The 21,385-nt window shown below is 46.1% G+C and overlaps 1 protein-coding gene across 21 annotated transcripts in view; it reads right to left on the bottom strand.

The window, feature by feature from the left end:
• The window catches only part of PDE8A (phosphodiesterase 8A), a 148,383-nt gene that overhangs the window by 21,518 nt on the left and 105,480 nt on the right, over nucleotides 1-21,385 (bottom strand). For all 21 annotated transcript variants that reach the window (XM_086364375.1, XM_086364373.1, XM_086364369.1 and 18 more), the window contains 9 exons: nucleotides 19,848-19,936; nucleotides 15,095-15,173; nucleotides 13,101-13,226; nucleotides 9,618-9,706; nucleotides 7,781-7,832; nucleotides 7,638-7,680; nucleotides 4,288-4,365; nucleotides 795-865; nucleotides 430-594 (listed from right to left, as the gene is read on the bottom strand). In XM_086364375.1, the coding sequence (XP_086220501.1) occupies nucleotides 430-594; nucleotides 795-865; nucleotides 4,288-4,365; nucleotides 7,638-7,680; nucleotides 7,781-7,832; nucleotides 9,618-9,706; nucleotides 13,101-13,226; nucleotides 15,095-15,173; nucleotides 19,848-19,936 (792 nt within the window). The remainder of the gene's footprint in view (nucleotides 1-429; nucleotides 595-794; nucleotides 866-4,287; nucleotides 4,366-7,637; nucleotides 7,681-7,780; nucleotides 7,833-9,617; nucleotides 9,707-13,100; nucleotides 13,227-15,094; nucleotides 15,174-19,847; nucleotides 19,937-21,385) is intronic.

The raw sequence follows: 21,385 nt of genomic DNA on the forward strand, positions 1-21,385 counted from the left end.
CTCCTCCCACGATGTCACCTAGTCTGTACAGGACACTCTGGAGGGAGCCAGTCGTCCTGTTCTGTAACACGGTATGAAACACTTCGTATTTTTTTCTGCCCCAGTTTTCAAAATCTTCAAGTTTTATTTAAATCAACTACTTGTAGAGCCCTTAAGTAAAAATGGAGACCTAACGCAGCAGACCAGCTGGCTGTCCTGAACACTCTCCTCCTGTTCCAAGCTGAGGTCCCCCGTACCCACCACCCCCCTGGATAGGCAGCAAGTGGGTGACGGCTCAGCAGGAGGGCAGCTGAGCCTGGGCAATGCATGATCTACGCCATGGCTGACCCCACACACAGAGCACTGTGTAGGACAGCTTGTCAACAAGTGACCTCTGAGAAAACGAATGAGAGCAGCGGGATGGAGCCAGCGGCCTGTCAGGACACTCACAGACACCAGGCCCCCGACGAGGTCATTGGCGTGAGGATCATCGTCCTTAGCACCGAACTGTGGTGAATATAATTCAGTGGTTCTTAGAATTTCCAACACACGGTCTAAAGCTTCTGTCACAGGCATGGGACTGCTTTCCTGGGCAGCATTGATGATATTGATGACCTATAATAATACGGAAAGAAAAGTCCTGACTCTCATCACCTTAAAGGCAATGTGAGAGCAACCCAAAGAGTCAGGCTGGCAGCAGGGCTCATTGTTAGCTTAAGAAAGCCAAAGTGCTCCTGCCACCCTCCTCCCTCCGCAGAGGCAGCAGCTCCATACACCTAGGAGAGCCTCATCACTGCTGCGGGTCACTGTGTCACCTTGGTGATGGGCGCCTCGATCGTCATGGAATGGATCCGGGCCATGGAAGAGTGTCGTCTCTGGCTGGAAACTGTGGAGAGACCAGGTGGTGCAGGGATCAGGGTGAGCGTGGCCTCACTCACTGCCTCCCACCCTCTTCCAGGCCCGAGTGAAGGGGCAGGACCAGAGCTACCAGGTGGCTCAGCTCCCTCCCCATCCTACCAAGCCCAGGATTCTGGCAGACCAACTCTGCCTCCTTCAGTTCAAGGCACTGGGAGGCATGTGACCCCCTAGACTGAACCTCTGAGGTCACAGGCCATCGAGAGAACAGAGGAAGCAATCTAGCAAGTTGAGGCCACACATTAGCCCCTCTGTGTCTGTAACAATAACGTTTTATAATTCAGCTTGCTGCTACCCAGGAGAGAAACGTTCTGAAAGACAATGCCACACAGGCCCTTTGTTTCATAGATGGCAGGAACAATACATACAACTCAATTAACTGAAATCTGTATTTCTGGTTCAGTTTTTCAAGGCATCCTTGGGTGCTTTTCACTGTTCTGCTTGAGACAGTTACCTAATCCGTCTAGATTAGCTGAGGTAGGTGGCAGTATTATGCTCTAATGTTTGTTAATTTTTTGTTGCTCCTGTCAAGACCCAGTTCCTCTGGGGTGGGGAGAAGCCCGGGCGGTGAACAGGCAGGAAGACACTCACGTGGTGTTCTGTCTCTCCCTGAAAGCCCCACTGTCCAGCCACATGCTGTTTACCAAGGGCCAGAGAGGACCACACACTGCTCTACCCGCCTGAGATGTCGGCCTTATTTTACCAAACAAGGGCCTGAGGAGAAACCACCAGGACTAACCTACTCAGGGGCTCTCACATGCTTCAAATTGCAGAGACCAACAAAAACTACCAAAATCTAATGTTGGTGACCGGCACATGGATGCTGTCTTTCCATTTTACCCAACGAGGTCATTAAACCAAAACCAGAAACCACTATTCTATCACTATGTCATAACAGGACTTATTCTCATTAAAAAATATAGTGAAGGTGACATATAAAAACCAAACAATACAGTAAATACAATAAAGTGAAAAAGAATAAAGATTGTTGTGACTATGTTTGCAGAAAATCTGAAAGACTCTACAAATGCTACACTTACAATCACTAAGTTTATCAAGATTACTGGGTGGAAGGTCAATACACAAAAGTCAATTATATTTCTACATATTAGCAACAAACAACTGGAAACTAAAAAACCATTATGACAGCATCAAAAAAATCAGTACTCAGGAATAAATCTAATGGATATCTAAGTGTAGGACTTCTATACTGAAAATGCAAAACACTGCTGAGAAAAAAGACAACCTAAATAAAGACAAAGAGCATGTTCATGTTTTGAAAGACTCAGTATTATCAAGATTTCAAGTTTCTCCAACTTGATCTATAGATTTAAGACACTCCCAAATAAAATCCCAGGAGGTTGTGTGTGTGTGTGTGTGTGTACACTAAGTAGCTGATTCTAAATGCTATATGGAAATGCAAAGAACCTAGAATAATCAGGATAATCTTGAAGAACTTTACCAGATATCAAGACTTACCATATAACTGTAGTAACTGATCATGGTATTGGTGCAAGCAAGGACTAACGGAACAATGAAACAGAACCCATGAGTCCAGAAACAGACCATGTATTTATAGTCACCTGGTTACAAGAATGATACTATAGCAAAAGATGGTTTTTCCATATGGTGATGGGCCGGTTTGGGTTTCCCTGTAGGGAGAAAATTCATCCTTGATCCCTACCCTCACTCAATATAAAAATTGATTTGGAATGAATCATAGAGCCAAACTGAAAGATAAAACAATAAGGCTTATAGAAGAAAATGTGGGAAAAGTCTTCATGACCTTGGGATAGAGAAAGAGTTCTTAAACACGACACAAAAAAGCACTATGTGTAATAGAAAACACTGATTAAATGAACTTTAAGATTCATTAAGAACCTCTGTTCATTAAAAGACTATTAAGAGTGAAAATGCAATCCACAAACTAAGATCAGTGTGTCTGGAATACTTATATCCACATCTAGAATATGAAAAGAATTCCTACAACCAACAAGCAAGAGATAACCCAATGAAAAAAGTGGGCAAAATTTATGTATATCACTTCACAGAAGAGGATATCCAAATGGCCAGTAGGCATATGAAAGGGGTGTCACATGGAAAATTAAAATTAAAATCACATCTGGTAGAGTAACTATAGTTTAGAGCCTAGTGTAACCCAGTGTGAGAGAATGAGGAGCAACTGGAACGCTCGAAGATGAGGGATGGCATGAGGGAGAACTGTGCACAGGTGCCCAGAGGCCCAAGGTGCCAGTCCTAGGCGACGGACCCACATGTCCACAAAGAAAGACCTGCATAGAAGCATGCACAGCAGCCTTACCCTTAACAGCCCTCAAATGGAAAGGTCAACACAAAAGGACCATTCCTAAGAGAATGGATAACAAATCGTGGCACATACAATGAAGTACTACCAAGCAATAGGAAAGAACCAACTGCTAACCACCCCCAGCAACGTGGATGAACCTCCAGACGCGAAGACGAGTGAAAGGAGCCATGCTATGTGCATGCTGTATGACTCCATTTCTGTGAGGCACAAGAAGAGGCCAGATTAACTCATGTGCAAGAAATGAGTGGATGCCTCTGTGTGGTGGGACCTGTGCACGAGTGCAGGCCTGCAGGTGTGTATTTTCTGAATCTATTTTGGGGTGGGTGGTAACAGTCTATACAGGTCAACGGTACAGAACTGTCAAAACTTATTGAACTCAACACTTAATATGAATTATATGTAAATTTCAAGGCAATCAAAAAGAACAAAGGTTAAAACCCAAAAACATTAAAAGAAAAATGTTTAACTCTTCAAAACAGAGAAAGGGACGAAGGAATGCAAAGGATGAAGAGGAGTCACAGTGTGGCAGTGAAGATGGTCTGGGGCACCCGAGTGACCTCTGCTCTGCTCAAGGGCCGTGACAGGGAGGACCATGGTGAAGATGGTGCCAGCAGCTGCCATGACCCCTGCCAGGCACCACACACACTCAGTTAATCCTTACGTTGTCCCCTGTGGACTGCAGAATTATCCCCATCTGATGACGTGGAAATGGAAGAACTCAAGTCCACCCCCAAGGCTGCACAGAAAGTAGATGAAGCTGGGACCTGAACCAAGGTCAAGCTGAGGCCTGCACCCACACACTTCCCTGTACCACCTCTGCCCCCTGCCCCTGCAGCAGAGGGGGGCATCTATTCTTTATTCCCTGACTCCATCAGAAGGGTCAGATGAACCTACTGGCAAAGGAGTCAGGGGCGAGGGAGAAACGCACGCAGACTTCTATAGGGGCCCCCTGCCTGCTGAGCTTGAGGGTGGGGCAGTGACCCAGACAAGATGAGGAAGGGAGCCTCATGTTTCCACGGGCCCACCACTCAGAGGAGCATGTTTTTCTCCTCATCTTTGTCACCTACCTTCATTTGTTCGAGAGGCAACAGTTTTGACATCGAGGGAGCTTTTTCTCCTGTCTTTATGTTTGCCTGACTGATTATCTGTGGAAATAAATGATAAATTACCTCCATGAAGAGATTTTAACAACATATTAGTAAAATTACCAATATGAAAGCTTTAAAAGGCAAAATTTAAGATTTAGAATGCCATTTAGGATGCTGCAAAAATCAACACAGTACACCAAGATGAACTCTCTGAACAACTGGGTTTAAGGGAGACCAACTTTCTCAAAAAATTTTCCACTCACCATAAACGAGGGTCTCAGGCCACAAAAACTGTCAGAAATGAACTCAGGAGAATTTCACCTACTTCTACATAGTTGGGCAAGTGGTGGGAAAATTTTGATCCCCGTCCACCCTTGTCCCAAAGTGAAAAAATCTTTTCTGTGTTTTTTCTACAATACAAGCCCTAAAATGTCCCGGGGGAGACTGTGCCTCTCTTCTGGAGGCAGGACAGGGAGCGCTGGTCTGGGGTCTACTTCTCTGCTCCCACTTCCTGTGGATGGCACCACTGACCCTCCAGCCCAAACAGGAGGGGTCCGACTCCTCTCTCCCCGCAACCCCTCGCCAATCAATGACAAGGCCAAGGTAACCTTCCTTCCTGAGCCCTCCTCGGTGTCACCCGTGGTGCCAGGCCTCTCCAGCCTGTCCTCATTTCACAGATGAGGACATTGGGAGCCCCGTGAGATGAGCTCGTCTCTGCCTTCTCCTGGCTTCCTCCCTGGACTCTTGCTTGCATACAGGATCCGGCCCTTGGTACTCCTCTCCACCATCCAGAACCTTCTCCACTTGCTCGCTGGTACGTTCTCCTCTCTGTGGGCACTGGTAATGACCTTGCCAAGGTCGCTGATGACCTCCCTGTTGCTACCTCTGAAGGACTCGAGTCAGTCGTAACCTGACTCGTCTGACCTGTGTACTAGACACCAGTCAGTGCTAGACTGAGCTCGCTTTCTGGAAACTCTGGTCCGCACACGTCCACCCTGGCTTTCTCTGTGCCTCTTGCTGTTCCTTCCTGGTCTCCATCACCAAGTCTCCTATTCCTCAGCACCCTGTTGTTCCCATAGGCTCATCCTCTGCACCCCCTTCTCTTCTCAGACAGCACAGTCTCCTCATTCTTCCCTACAGCCTTTACTCAGTCCCGTGCTGCTACTGTATTCTGGGCCTTTCTCCCGAGCCCCAGACTTCCATCCTCCCCAGTCACTCGTCACTTCCATGCGGACGGCCCTCAGAGCTTCAGAAGAGCTAGCCGTCTTCTCCAGGCCACTCCTCATCCCAGTCACTGGGCAGCATCTACCTGTCCACTCAGCTGGAGGCCAGTCGTCCGTGACGCCTCCCTGCCGCTCTCCCTCAAGTGCGCAGGTGTGGTAACTGTCTAGATTCTACCTCCTAAACATCTCTTCCCGCTCCTTCACTGTCCAGGCTCGGACACCTGTCATCGTCCTCTGGGTTACAGGGACAGCCTGCCTCACCGGTCCTACCAGGCCCAACCTTGCCCTCTCCGACCCATTCTCTCCAGACAGTGCTCACTGTTCTGATTAGAACATTTTAATGGTGCTTCACTGTTTTTAGGGTCAGATGTAAATTCCCCAGTGTGGACCCAGGGTCCCTTGTGTCTGAACCTCGTCTCTCCAGCTACCATGAGTTACCTAGGATGTGCTAGGCCACCTCCCAGACCTCTCTGCCGTGGCACTAACTGCTCACCCCCACTTAGGAGGGCGCCCCTCCCCGGCTGCCTTCTCCTCCCTCTCTGCCTTCTCCACCTGGTTAACACTCAGTCCTCTTGGAGATGCAGTTCAGGTATCCTGCCCTCTGGGGAGCCTACCCCTAATGCCTCAGCCCCACCCCGACCCCACCCCGCCAGGAACCACTGGCTTTACTCTGCAGCTCACTAATTGTGAACGACGTGAAGGCAGAAATGACGTTCCCCGCCCCTTCCTGGGTGACCAGCACTGCCAGCACGTTGCAGATGCTCAACAGACACGCGTCTGCTTCTCCACACATATGCACACACACAAACCAGAGCACCACTAACAAACCACTCCGAGTCCATGGCTCACCTGCTCAACACCCTCAGCACCTTGGAGATAAAGAGGAACTCCCTGGCAGTCAAGGACAGGAGCAGTGTGCTGGCTGCAGCCAGCCGTTGATCTCTCGCAGTCTTGACCACATGTGAGCTGCATGGGCACAGCTCTCCTGTCTCAGGAAGAGCCTTGACTCCGCTCTTCCACCTCCAACCAGGGACACGGTGCCCACCCAAATGCTCATTACCCCGTCCAGCCACACCTACTCTCAACCACTCAGACTGTGGTGTCTCCTTGCTCTGAGCTCAGAGGAGATCCATGTCCAAACAGCAGGCTAGAAGCTGTGCTGTGACCTCCTGCAGTTCCCTTCTTCTCCCTTTCTGCCACTCAGCAAACATTCGCTGAGCACCTGGGGCAGGTCAGGCTCTACGGCAGGCATGGGGATGTGAAGACGACTGAGGCTGCTGCCTCCAGATGGAGATCCTAATTTCCCCCCAATACCGAAGGACCCTCCACGATCCCACCTCCTTCCCACCTTTTGTACTGGTCAGAACGTCACCCCGCTCTTTCTAGAACACACTCTGCACTCTCCCTCTTCCGTCTAGATCACTTTTCCTCTGCACCCGTCCCCTCCCCTCCAGTCCACCTCTCCCTGTCTGGAACCTGCCTCGCTCCCCTGCCCTCCTCCCCAGTAACGGTCATTTTCGACCACGTGCTGTGTGCCCCTCTGTCCACATGGCCCTCTTCTTTTCAGGTTAAAGCCTGATCACTCCCGGGGCGCCCCGGGGAACTGTCCCAGCACGTGCCTCAGACTCCTAGAGCTGGCCATCTGGGCTTGAGTGCCAGCTGACCGCTTCGTAGCTAGATGTCCGGGAGCAAATCATGGGGCTTTTCATCTCCTTGTCTGTAAAAAGGGAACCTGGTCTGTAAGGTGTCTCCCGCACTTAAGTCCTCTGGAGACAGCCCTGAGGTGAGGCAGGTCTGATGGGGTGTCCCTGCTGAAGACATGTGGTCCGACACCAACACCACTGCCTCTTCAAGCATCAGGCTGACAGACCACACTCTGCTCAACACACTTCACGGACGTGCACGCACTGGAGGTAAGACCTGCCCAGGACACCTGTCAGAATGCCCTCCTGTGCTCAGGACCCAGGAGTCAGGGAGAGAGATGCTGCTACAGCGCTAGGAAAACACAGTCCCACCTACGCACCAGGTGAGCTCATCGGAGGTAGGGCCTGTTTTCAGTTTTTCCAAAGCTCAATGAACCCTAAGGATGAATACAGGGCACCGTACCTGCGTAACTGTCCGTCTGAACACATTCAGCTATCGTCTCCGCCTAGAAATGAATATCAGAAGCCATTAGTTCTGAGTGCCTGGTGACGCAGTAAGGGAAATCTTGCTGGGCCCCTAGGGCCCCCAGGGCCCCCCCTACATACCTTATTGTTGCCATTGCACACTCTGATAATGGACACATAGTGTCTAATTTTTCTGCAAGTAGAAAACAATGCATTATATTCCTCCTGGCCCACAATTCTGGTGGAGAGCTAGCTAGTTTTTCTAAAAGCATCTCTCTTTCACAACACACACAAGGCTTGGAGAGAGCAGTTCTATTGCTTGTGTTCAAGGCTGCCAATAAACAAACAAGAGTCCACATGCATTCCCTGGTGTTTCTGGAGAAGAGAGACTGACTCTTCAGTAAAAATAACAAAATCCTTCCAAGTCATCACAACATACAATAAAAAAAATACCCAGGTTTCAAAAATATACTCCACGTTAGCCAACCAAAAGCCTTTAGTTCTGTCACATGTTTTCATGTTTACAAGCCTTTACTCTGATGCTCGTCTTCGAGTTTCAGCTGCGTCTGCTCACAACACTCGTGGAAACAGTCACAGGCCCCTCTGGGGTCGAATGTGCGCGTCTAGAACCAGGCAGCTGAGGTTCTCTTGCGAGTTGCTGACTCTCCTCACTTATTTACTGTTCTTTCCATTTTTCAGCTTTTCCCCTTGATAATCCAATCCCTACACAGTTAGCCCCCACCCAACGAGGGAAGGACATAAAAAGGCAGAGTCAGAACAGAGAGCGCACACAGAGCCATTTCCCTGAGGCAGTCGCCAGCTGGCAACCAGGTCTGCTGACCAACACATGAGCCTCATGGGCAGTGTGGGGGTCTGTAGCACGGCTCCACCAAGCGCTGTAACCAGGCCCTGGGCTGAGCCCACCTCTCTCAGCCTCAGCTTCCTCATCTGTCAACCAGAGACGGTCACAGTGCCACCACTGCAGGGCCGTGGTGAGGAGGAGGAGAAGGGACGCCCAGCAGGCCCTGAGCACCTGCCCAGGGAGGGAAGGGCTCCCAGACAGCAGCGTGGTTACAACACTGTCTCCACACCTCCTCCTCGTCTTCATGACCAAGAACATACACTAGGTATGATTTTACATTTGACTTTTGTATTCATCATAAACATTTTCTCCTGTGATTTAATTCTCTATGATCATCATTCCTAATTGTGGTGTATTTTATTGTTGAGTGTTCTGCAATTCACACTCAATTTTCCACTGTTTGTATTTTTTAACATAGATTCCGAGACAAACTATGACACTTTTAGGCTCCTGATATATACTGCCTTTTCCAACCTGTGGTCACACCTGTTTCATATGAGTTTCTATAAATGACAGTATTGGAAATACTTTATCTAATTTGATAGTTCTGTGCAGAAATGATACAGAGGCTACCAAAACCAGATGTGTGCATGTGCTCAGTCATGTATGACTCTTTTGAGACCCCATGAACTGTGTAGTTTGCCAGGCTCCTCTGTGCATGGGATTTTCCAGGCAAGAATACTAGAGTGGGTTGCCATTTCCTCCTCCAAGGGATCTTCCCAACCTAGGGATCGAATCTGAGCCTCCTACACTGCAGGCAGATTCTTTACCTAAGCCAGACAGAAAACTTTTAAATATAGAGTCCCAGTGAGTGTTCTTGGCACAAAACTCAGTGAGGTGGCATCGGATTTAAATGCTTTCATCTTTTATGTATGTGCTCACACAGCTTAAGCAGGACTGTTGGAGTCTGGTGGCTCTGGGCTGCCAGCAGGAGGGTCGGGCTGTGACCATGGGGAAGCCACCCTGGAAGGTCACACTTTGGTGGTAACTGACCTGGTTACCAGTCCTTCTTGGAAGTTTCCATGTGCAGTTCTTAGCTTACTTAAGTATTTAAAGCATATGCTGCAATAAGCCAAACATGGTATACCGACTGAAGTACTTGTTTTTTCTACTTACCCTCCCTGTCCAATGACAGGTATTATCTTCACATTTTGTTGTACGTTATCTCCATTTTTCTTCCTGACAGAGTAAATTCCTTGCCATTCCTATAAATGGAATGTGAGCATCATTATACACTGTGTTCCAAACATGAACCTAAGAACATCCTCCACCCCAGGCTCCTGTTCACTCCCAGTGGCCACTAGAGCAATTAGGAGAACAAGATCCAGCTCAGGAGGACAATTCAGCCAGTGACTCTGCTTAGATAGCAGAGTTGCCTGTAAGTTTTCCAGTCAGATGGAAACAAAAAGTATTTACTCAACACAGATCCTATTTCTTAGCAAAAATACAACAGAAGTCAAAGTTTCAGATCCTGAAAATAACAAAGTCCTACCTAGAAAGCTATCATGAAGAGAAAATCTGTAACACTCACAAACTCCTCACCAAGTGCTGACACACAGACGGCAAGTGGCCTGTTTGGTTTGGCACGTGTCTGTCTGTCTGCGCTCCTCTCAGAATGACACGAGGCCTGCACCTCCCTCTACTCCAGAGCCAGCTCGGCAGCGAGCGGGACGTCTCTGACTACTGGGACAGGCCCTGCGTGGTGGGGTCCGCGGCCTGAACAATTCCATCATCGCCATCCAGCTGTCCTACCCGAGGGTGAGCACAGAGCTGGCACATGGTAAACGGTCAAGGACCACTTGGGGCCTTCGTTTACTGACCAGAAAAGCTAGACCAAGGTGAGACCATGGAATCCTGGCGGCCAGGCTGAGGGACCTGAGCGCTCCACGAGGGGGTGACGTCATCAGCGCGACGACCTGGCGAGACCGTCTCCAGCAGCCGTGGGACTGCCTGGGAGTGGGTCCCGGGTCGGGAGGCCTCACTGCGCTCAGCCACCGCTGTCTCGGAGTGTGGGGAGGAGGCCCTGAGTGTGCTCAGCACCAGGCCGTGGACCCAGCCCTGCTGATGGATTTGATAAAGAGGGGACGAAGGGCGAGGGAGAATCCAAAACCACTCCAGGATTCAAAGTCCAAGCAAGTGTGAAGACAGTCAACAAGCAAAGACAGATGAGGACCCAGAGACACTGGGTTTTCTGTCAGTGGGGGATGAGAGAGAATCATCACTCTACATGTTGGTTCCAAGATGACAGCAGGTGTTGAGACAAACCTTGGAAAAGACCTTCGGGTGAAAACTGGGGAATGGGAGCCATGTATGCAGAGGAGGAAGGATGCGCAACGACACAAGAGCTTTTGAGGGACCAGCAGGGGACAAAGCGCCCTGTAAATCTGGGAGGAAAGGATGGGAGAGGGGAGCTGGAGCGGTGAGTGGGAGACTCCCGCGGGCTGCAGAGGGCACAAGGGGTGAAAAGCCGGGACTCCCTGGCTGCCCAGTGGTTAGGACTCTGCACTTCCACTGCTCAGGGTACAATCTGCACAGCGCAGCCAAAAGAAAAAAAATTATAAAAAGCTGAAGGGCTCCCTGTTTGCAATATTTTCCATTTGAACATCACTGGAATTTCTCCTGTGCCCCCAAGAATATCTGGCTGGTTGGACACCTAGAACCTGACACTCCAAAGTCCCCACCCATCATCTGACCTGTGAAGGCTCCAGCCCAGTCCCCAGCACAGGTCTGAACCCTCTCCACGGACCACAGCCCACTGTTTGTCCAGGCTGGCCCCTTCTCAACAACCCCTTCTTCTCCCTGGGAAGACTCCATTAGAAAGGCCATGTATCTTTCTCCTCAAAAAAAAAAAAAAAACAACTGCCCAGCTAAGTGGTCTGTCCTGCTTCAGGGCCAGCCAACTAGGAATGACCAACGACAGACACGTGGCAGCTCTCACACTCTCCCCAGGAACTCAAGACCATGCAGAACCAATGCCCTGGCTCCATTCTGAAATAAAGCAGTTAAGTATAGAGCTTGATAATAGGATAGTATGTCATATTCTCTGCTCACAGCAAACACAGATGTTAGAGAACACGTGTCCTACTGTTTGCGTTTGAGGCCCTTCATACCTAGTGCCCCATGGCATGACTCAGGAGGTGAGACGCTGCCCACAGGGGTCTGGGGGGATCCCTGGGCCTGCAGCTAATCCGCTGGATTCCCCCATCCCACCCCATCTCCACTTGCTCTCCTGAGAGGGAGAGGAGTGCCTCACTGACCCTGCTGCTGCCAGATGGAGGGGTGCGAGAGCCCTCGTGTCTGTGTGACACCCCACAGAGCCTTGCGACAGAACCGCAGGCTGACCCCGTGGCTGCCCTGGACCTGGGCACCAGGACTGGGGAGGCCACCATGGGTCTGCATGGCTGCTCTTCTGTGGCTGCCTTTGGAGGACGGCCCCCTCAGCCCAGCAAAGAAACACCAGTGGGCCTGAGTTCCTACGTTCTCTTTGTTTATTACCGCCTCTTTCTCTTTCCAGAGAACCTGCCACTCATTCGGGTAAGAAAATCTTCATCCTTGACAGAAGGAAGAGCTGAAGGAAATCAGGATGCGTGCAGCGCCCACATCAGCTACTCCCCGACGGTGCACCACCCGGCCCTGCAGCTGGCCAGTCCCTTCCCTGTTCTCACTGCAAAGCCACCCCTGAGCGCACAGGACACCCACCCACTCACAGGGTCCTTGGCAGGCCCAAGCCAAGTGGGGCTATGAGCTCTGCACAGCCCTTCTGCCCCTGCTGGTAGCCTGCCCTCGTGGGTGACCAGACAGGCATGGGGCCACGTGCCCCAGGGACAGGGCTTCCATGGGTCTCCAATGGCCGGCAGGACAGCAGCTCACAAATTTCTCAAATGTTTTAAAAAATCACATTCACTGTCCCAACTCCTAAAAGTTAAAAAGAGCCCAGCAGAAAAGCCTGAGAATGACTATGGAAAGCAGTGGCCTTTTCCTTCCTGGCGTGTTTTAAAAGCTAATGCCAGTGAGGCGCTGACAGAAGCCATGGTTCAGAGAGAGAAACAACCTCCAGCTGGAGCCCGCCTCTCTGCCTGTCCTCAGTACCGTGGAACTGCGACTTCTCTTGTCACAGTTTATCTGTCTGTTCTGTGTCCTGGAATGTATTCTCTGAGCAGTTTTTCTTTGCTCGTCTTTCTATACGGGAATTCCGCACAGTGCCTGACATTCAAAAAATGCTGACCAAGTGAACAAGGCCCAGAGAACTGATGGGCTCAGCTGTGTTCTGAGAACGTGTGGATTCACTGGCCATCCTTTACCCTGACCGCTGGAAATATCCATCACTGACAAGATTAATTATTAGAAAGATCAACTTACTTATTACAAAAATGAAAACAATGACTTTATGTGTCAAAGTTACTCTTCCTGGCTGGGCAGGTTGTATGTACTTTCCTAGCCTCAGTTTCCTCATCTGCAAAGTGGGCACAATAGGGATAACACCACCTACAGTTCCCCAGGCCTGAGGTCCCCCAGCTCTGGCAGTACTCAGTGAGTGCTCAACCTCCTTCCACCCCTCTCTGTTTGTGGAAGGGACCAGGGTGCCACTCTCTTACTCACCTTGCATGAATTTATAGTATCAAGCAAATCAGCCTTTTTTTCGTTTATAGGCACTTCTGCTATCTCCTTCCCTATTAATTCACCTGACTGATAGCCCATTGTCGTTTCGAACGCTGGATTTGCATACTGGGAGGGTGGGGAGACAAAAGAAAAAATCAAGTGAATTAAAAGAAATGTTGTAAAGAGGACAATCAAAGGTGTTCAACCTAAACCATCATACTTTCCCCCCAGAAAGCCAGGAGCCTGGCGCTCACTATGACGGTTCTCAAGCTACAAGAGCACAAGCCCAGGAAAAGCCTGGAGTCTGGAGAAGCCTCTGCTCTAGTGATGCTGGGCTGGGCTTGCTGCCCCGTCCTCCTGAGGCCCAGGGAGGGTGGTAGGCTCGCTCCCACTTAAATGTCCTTGGAGGAAAGGCACATGGAGACAGCTGGGGCTGCTGCACAAAGGCTGTTGGGATTTCGATACTGAAAGAAAGCACTGTCTGGGAGTCTGACCCACCCAGCCCCTACTTCCAAAAGTCACTTAGCTCCTCCCAGGTTTCAGTCTGCACACCTGTTTAATGGGGATGAAACATTTATTTAGCCTCTTTCACATGATGCAAATGAAAAATGAGTTTGGAAAGCAGGCTGTGACAGAGGAAGTGTTTACAAATATAAGGCTTTACGGTTAAGTTTCAAATAGGACTGTAAGAGTACAAGAAAATGCCTGGGAAAGCTGTGTGTGTGCTAATAAAAATAACAAATAATGATGATGATAAACAACAGCCATGCTGTTTAAGGTCTGTTTTCCTTGCTAGGCACCACAGCAAGCAAGTTATACACATTAACTCATTTCAGTCCTCAGAACATTCTTACGAAAGGCAGGTGGTTGTCAGCATTAATATTATTCCCATTTGTACAGACGAGAGAGCAGATTCAGACAGATTGAGTAACCTGCCTGAGGATGCTCAGCTCGGGAGAGGCCGAGAATAATGGAACGCAGGCCTGACTGACACCAAGCCTGTGCTCTCAACCACCGGCCAGTGTCATGTCTCAGGGCCCTGACTCCTGAATGTGGACATCATCAGACTCTTTACCAAGAAAGTCACAGTTACAGTGAAGAACTGCAGTGCTCAGTACTAAAATCAAAGTGGGGCTCACTCTCAGACACAAGGAACATTCCCCTGGCACAACTCCCTCTTTTGCTGTCATCTAGAACACGTGTTATCTGTTTGCTGTTATCTGAAAGCCATGTGACCCTCTTTTACTTTTTAATTTTATTGAAGTCTAGTTGATTTACAATATTGCTTTCACTGTACAACAAAGGGACTCAGTTATACATACACATATATCTATTCCTTTTCAGATTCTTTTCCCATATAGGTCATTACAAAACACCGAGTAGAGTTCCTGGTGCTGTACTATAGGTCCTGTTGCTTATCTATTTTTTTAAAGGTTATTTCCTTTTACTGTGGACCATTTTTAAATGAAAGCTATATTATCTTAAGTCACTTATATGAAGCCACTTTGCTAATAATTTGTTAAGTAGCTACTAGATTATTTTTGAAATTTTGAGTAGTGTCCAGTAAATTTCTATAGTTTCTATAGTAAACTACCATCAAAAACAGTTAAGAAAGGAAAGCGCACACAGCCCTTATGGGCAGGGCCTCTCCTTGTTGCAACAGTCTCTCCCCACCCAGCTCCAAAGTCCTGGATAAAAGCCCCTCCTCACGTAATAAACAAGCAAAAAGGAGAGAAAAAGTAAACACCAGTGCCATATGTCTACAGAATACTTTCCAGCACATTAAGTAATTATTAGAAAGAAACTTTTCTTACCCCAGAGGGAACTTATCTTAGACTTTGTATTTTACAGATTTTGTTCTGATAAACCTCTAAGGAAAAACCGGTCCCTTGAACTTCAAAGAGAGAAAGAAAAAAAAAAAAAATACCAAAGGGGTTCAACCCTAAAAATGCACATAAACCAGAAATGCAGGACAAACTTCCAAAATAACAAACCTGGATAATGTGGTCTTCACTTGTAATTTCAATTGCTTCTTGACTTTTCTCTAATGCAGCGAACATTGAATTACAAGCCCTTTATGGGTAGAAAAGAAAAAGGACTGATTAATATAAATATTATAAAATGAATTATAGTCTTAGGATACTACATTAACTTACTTGAGTTCTTTGATTATAAAGGTAACTGATGCTAACTTGAGAAAAAGAAGGGGGGAAGATTAAAAAGCAGAAGGAAGAAATAAACGCCTCCTGCAACCCCGCCACTTGGGATCATGACTCTGCACAACCTGGTGCTCTTCTCTCCATTCCAAGGACAGGTGGGCCGGGGGAGCCCACACAAGGGTCAGAGCACAGCCCTTCACTGGCTGTGGGACGTGACTCAACCTCCCTGGGTGTCTCCCTTCTCACCACGTGCAGAGTCCTCATGAGGACTCAAAGAGAAAGCAGACTCAAGTTTTGGCAGAAAAGAGGCGGCCCATCGTTTGCAGCTGCCACCTTCAACAAATTCTTTTCACAAAACAGATCACCAGGATCACTGGCTTTGTTCCCTGCTTCTACTTAGCCTTATATTGTGAGCATTCTCCCTGTCCTTGGTGGTTGAAAACATTTTTGAGTTACACAGGTAACAACGGTTTTTTTTTTTTTAATTAGAAAATGAAAATAAATGAAATACTACATCATACCCACTAGGATGGCTATAATCAAAGACAGTGTTGGTAAGGAACCCTCATACACTGCTGGTAGGAATGTAAAATGATACAGCTGCTTTGGAAAACAGTCTGGCAGTTCCACAAGCTGTTAAGCACAGAGTAACCAATTTTACTCCTAGGTAGGTACCCTACAGAAAAGAAAACATACATCCACAGAAAAACTTACAGCCCATAAGTGGAAACAACCCTAATGTCCATCAACTTATGAATGGATGAATAAAATGTGATGTGTCCACACAATGGAATACTATTCAGATATAAAAGGAAACACAGTCCTCACGTGTGCCATAATATGGATGAATCTTAAAAAACATGATGCTAAGTTAAAAGAAGCCAGTCACAAAAGGGCCACATATTGCGTGATTCTATTTTAATGAAATGTCCAGAATAGGCAAATCTATATATACGGAGAAATTAGATTAGTGGTTATCTAGGGCCGGAGGTCATGGAAATGTTCTAAAACTGTGGCGGTGGTTGCACAACTCTGTGAATATACTCAAAGCCACTGAACGGGGCACTTCAAATGGGTGAATTGTATAGAACGTGAATTATATCTCAATGCTACTGCTAATGCTAAGTCGCTTCAGTCGTGTCCGACTCTGTGTGACCCCATAGACGGCAGCCCACAAGGCTCCCCTGTCCCTGGGATTCTCCAGGCAAGAACACTGGAGTGGGTTGCCATTTCCTTCTCCAATGCACGAAAGTGAAAAGTGAAAGTGAAATCGCTCAGTTATGTTCAACTCTTAGCGACCCTGTGTACTGCAGCCTACCAGGCTCCTCCGTCCATGGGATTTTCCAGGCAAGAGTACTGGAGTGGGGTGCCATTACCTTCTCCTTATACAGATTTATATCTCAATAAATCTGTTTAAAAATAAATGAGATTAAATCATCTGAAATCCCAACACCTACACAAATCAATTGGTGTTCTACGCAATTTCTTATATAAATATACATGCAAAATATATATATATTTATAAAAATATAATCATACCCTACAGTTTTATAATCTTGTCCCACTGAAAAAATATATTAATATGTTTCCATATCATTAATTAGTTCCTTATCATCACTTTTAATAACATATGTAATATTCTAAAGTTATACAATAATTCATTCAAACAAATTTTCCATTACTACACATTTAGGTTGCTTTCAGCTTTTTTTTCTTTTTTTTGCATATGCCTCAGATGATGAAAAAAAGAATGCAACTGTCTACTTCTTCATAAAATTCGTAATTGTTCATATAGTGCTGTTACATTATTCCTGGTATTACTAAGCTATCTAGGTAAATAAGACAAAACAGCTTAGCCAATAAAAACTAGTCCTTCTTTCTTGGCATATATGTGAATTAGCCCAATAAAGCTATTATTTAAAAAAACAAGAATGAAAAATAAGAAGTTTCTACCTCTGATATAGCAAGCTAGGAGGAGATGGATCTGTGAGAAGCCCTACTGGGTTTTATCACGTTTTTAAATTTTTGCTGATCTGGTAAATAAAAAATGGTGAATCATTTTAATTTCTTTGGTTACTACTGAAGCTGAACATTTTTTTCATGTTCACTGGCCATTAATAACTCTTATAAACTGCTTGTTTATGACATGTCCTTTGTAATTTTTTTTCCATTTTATTATTTTTATTACTATTTTTTAAATTTTATTTTATTTTTAAACTTTACAATATTGTATTAGTTTTGCCAAATATCGAAATGAATCCGCCACAAGTATACACGTGTAATTTTTTTATACTGGGTGTTTCTATCTTTAAACTGATTCATCAAAGCTCTTTACATATTTAGGATATTCATCTGTCTGTCCTGAACGTTATGAATGTATTTTTCCTAGTTTGCTATTTGTCTAAATTTTTAACATTATGTGGGCTTCCCAGGTGGTGCCAGAGGTAAAGAACCCAGCTGCCAATGCAGGAGATGCAAGAGATGTGGGTTCAATCCCTGGGTCAGGAAAATCCCCTGGAGGAGGAAATGGCAACCCACTCCAGGTTTCTTGCCTGGGAAGTCCCATGGACAGAGGAGCCTGGTGTTAAGGTATTTTTACCGTCTGAGCCACCAGGGCTTCCCAGGTGGAGGTAGTGGTAAAGAATCTACCTGCTAATGCAGGAGACACAAGAGATGTGGATTCAATCACTGGATCATTTGATCCCTGAGTTGTAAAGATCCCATGGAGGAGGAAATGGCAACCTGCTCCAGGTTTCTTGCCTGGAGAATCCCATGGACAGACAAGCCTGGCAGGCCACAGTCCATAGGGTTACAAAGCGTCAGACACGAAAGAAGCAACTTAACACACAAGGTGTTTTCACTGGGACAAGCTTAACATTTTTATCTTGCCTAATCTGCTTCTCTTCCTTTATGCAATCTTTTTAACACCACACTGGGTTTACCAAGGCTTCATTATCCAATGACATATGTTCACTTACACTTTTAGTACTTTTGTGGCCCTACTTTTTAACATGATGCACCCTGCAGTTTATTTTGGAACTGGGTGTGAGATTGGGATATAACTTAATTTTCTTTCCACATAGTTAATAAATTGTCACAATTCTGTTCACTGGAAAAATTTACCCTTTCCTGTGTGGATTTGAACTGCCATGGTGAACATATATACTTATGTTCTCAGTTCTTAAATACACTCATGCTCGTTTCTAGACTTTACATTTCTAGGTTACTGATCTAGCAGTAACACAGAGATGCTTGTGACACATAGCTTTTTAGTGTACTTTAGTATCTCAGATGAAGTCTCTCTCTATGGCCCTCAATTCTCAGCCCCACACTCACCCCTTCCCTGTCCTATCATCCTATCTCCCTGCACAGCAGACCTCTCCCTCTGGCTGTCAGCTGGCACACCAGAGACAAAGCACAGCATGAGGAGAGACGGTGAGTGCAGCTCTGAAGCTGTGGGTTACAGCCAGAGGATGACCTTTGTCCTGTGCCACGTGTGAGAGCTGGGACGAAAGGCAGTTAACCTCCCTGGGTATCGGTTTCTGCCAACAATAAGCTCCATGGCTCACAGCGGGACTGTGGCAGCCAAGCTGTGGAAGACCCAGGAGTAAGGAAAGGGGCAGGCTCAAGGCCAGCCATCCATCTCAAGCTACCCTGAAGAGTTTAGCAACAAAAAGGAGCTCTTTTGTAGACCTCACCAGCCCTGAAACATCTCTGCTCACAGCACTTCTCTGCTACCTCACGTTTCATTTCGTTTCGTCTATGAAGTATTTTCTTCTCCGCATGTGGTACCCTGTGCTGGTCCCCGCCAATCTTTATACTCCAAATTCTAACTCCCTTATCTCCCCCTGAGCATGTACAGACAGAGTGATTCCATTCTCTCTTGGATCCTGGTAAAGGAAATGTCAAACAGAACCCAAGGAAGAGACTGAGGATGAGAAAGAGCTACTGACATTTTTTTTCCACTTCTGTCAACCTCAGATAATTTTACTAATTTTGCTGCTTTTCTCACTCTACAAAGAACTAGGTTTATATTCTTTTCAGGTAAAAAAAAAAAAAAAACTGTTTAGCAAGAGCAAATTACAAAATGTTTATTGTAGAAAAGAAAACATGTCACCTACCGGAAATATGTATGTACATATCAAAAAGAATTTTTAATTAAAAAACAAAACAGGTAATTCAATATATATACTTTCACATCCTGCTTTTTCATTTGCTATTATTTTGGTGCCCCATCTGTTTTTTTTTGGCTGTGCCATGCAGTTTGTGGGATCTTAGTTCCCCAACCAGGGATCAAACCTGGGGTCCTGGCAGTGAGAGTACTGAATTTCAAACACTGGATCACCAGGAGTCCCCACTGGAGCCCCGTCTTTAAACGTTAAGTCTCACATCACTAACATGCCTATCTGTTAGACATCCAGGCAGACTCTGAAAGTCTTATGCAAGGAGAGGTGCTTTCCCACCGCTCCATCCTATTTTAGCAGGAAGTCAGTAACAGCCACAATGGAGCCAGCTGCCCACACTCAAGACCTCAGTTGCAGCCACACCCTGGGCGGTATGGTGGGCTCTCCCGAAGCAGCAGAATTACCTGAGTTTCAGCTGTGAGCGCACCTCTCCAAACTCCAGCTGGAGCAGTTCATTGTAACAGGCCATGGGGCTGGGGTTTTCTATATACCTCTACAAACAGAAAGGGGATGGTGTGGATCAACACACATGTACCTTTAAATTATTATACACAAATAATGCTTTCCAACAGACTTCTCAATTTGGTATCTGACATCTAAAAAATAACTTATCTTCAATGATAAACAGGAAATGAGATGAAAACTTACAATACCAAATCAGCATTTAAAAAATACTGCTTGCACATACCTGAGAACATATTAAGAAACCACTGAATTGTATACTTTAAGTGGCTGAATTGATCAACTGTACCTCATTAGAGAAAAAAAGGCAGAAAGGAGGAAAGAAAGAAAAGGGAAAGTGTTTGCTGGAAAGAGAAAAATAAAATTAAAAATCTTTAAAATAGTTTTTTAAAACTAGTATAACCATTTAACGGAACAGCACGCGGTGGTGGGGATGTGAACGTATATGGAATGATGCACAAGATACACCGTCAAGTGAAACGAAGACATGGAAAATCATGTTATAATTAGTTATGTATTTCTTCTATAAAAATGTTATATCAACTTTAAATAAATAGCTGAATTACATGGAAAGTGAATTGTATCTCAATTAAGTAGTCAATAAATGAATAAGAAAAACAGGGTTCATTCTTGGGCATATCCAGAGAAAACTATAATTTGAAAAGACATGCACCCTCAAGTTCATAGCGGCACGATCTACAACAGCCGAGACATGGAAGCAACCTCCTAAGTGTCCACTGACAGAGGAACGGATAAAGAAGGGGTGTGTGTGTGTTAAAGAAGGTGTGTGTATCCCCAAGTAAGAAGGGGTGTGTGTGTGTTAAAGAAGGTGTGTGTATCCCCAAGTTCATAGCAGCACTATCTACAAAAGCTGAGATGGGAAGCAACCTCCTAAGTGTCCACTGACAGACAAATGGATAAAGAAGGTGTGTGGGTGGGTGTGTGTAATAGAATATTACTCGGCCATAAAAAATGAAACAATGCCATTTGCAGCAACATGGATAAACCCAGAGATCAGCATACTAAGTGAAGTAAGAAAGAAAAAGACAAATATCATATGATACCACCTATATGTGGGTTCTAAAAATATAAAAATGAATTTATTCACAAAACACAAACAAACTCAGACATAGAAAAAAAACTTACAGTTACCAAAGGGGAAGGGATGTGGGGATGGATAAAGTAGGAACTTGAAATTAATAGGTACACCCTACTGTATGGAAGACAGGAAAACAAGGTCCTACTATGTATCACAGGAAACTACATTTCAGTATCTTGTAAAACCATTAATGGAAGAGAATCTGAAAAAGTATATATACACGTATGTATATACTTAGGCCACCTGATGCAAAGAGCCAACTCATCGGAAGAGACCTTGATTCTGGGAAAGATTAAAGGCAAAAGGAGAAGCGGGCAGAAGAGGATGAGATGGTTAGATGGTATCACCAGCTTAATGGACACAGATCTGAGCAAACTGGGA

The sequence above is a fragment of the Bos grunniens genome, chromosome 21 (assembly GCF_055505025.1).
Source record: "Bos grunniens cultivar Pamir isolate PY7600 chromosome 21, Bosgru_T2T1.0, whole genome shotgun sequence".
NCBI classification, from domain to species: domain Eukaryota; kingdom Metazoa; phylum Chordata; class Mammalia; order Artiodactyla; family Bovidae; genus Bos; species Bos grunniens.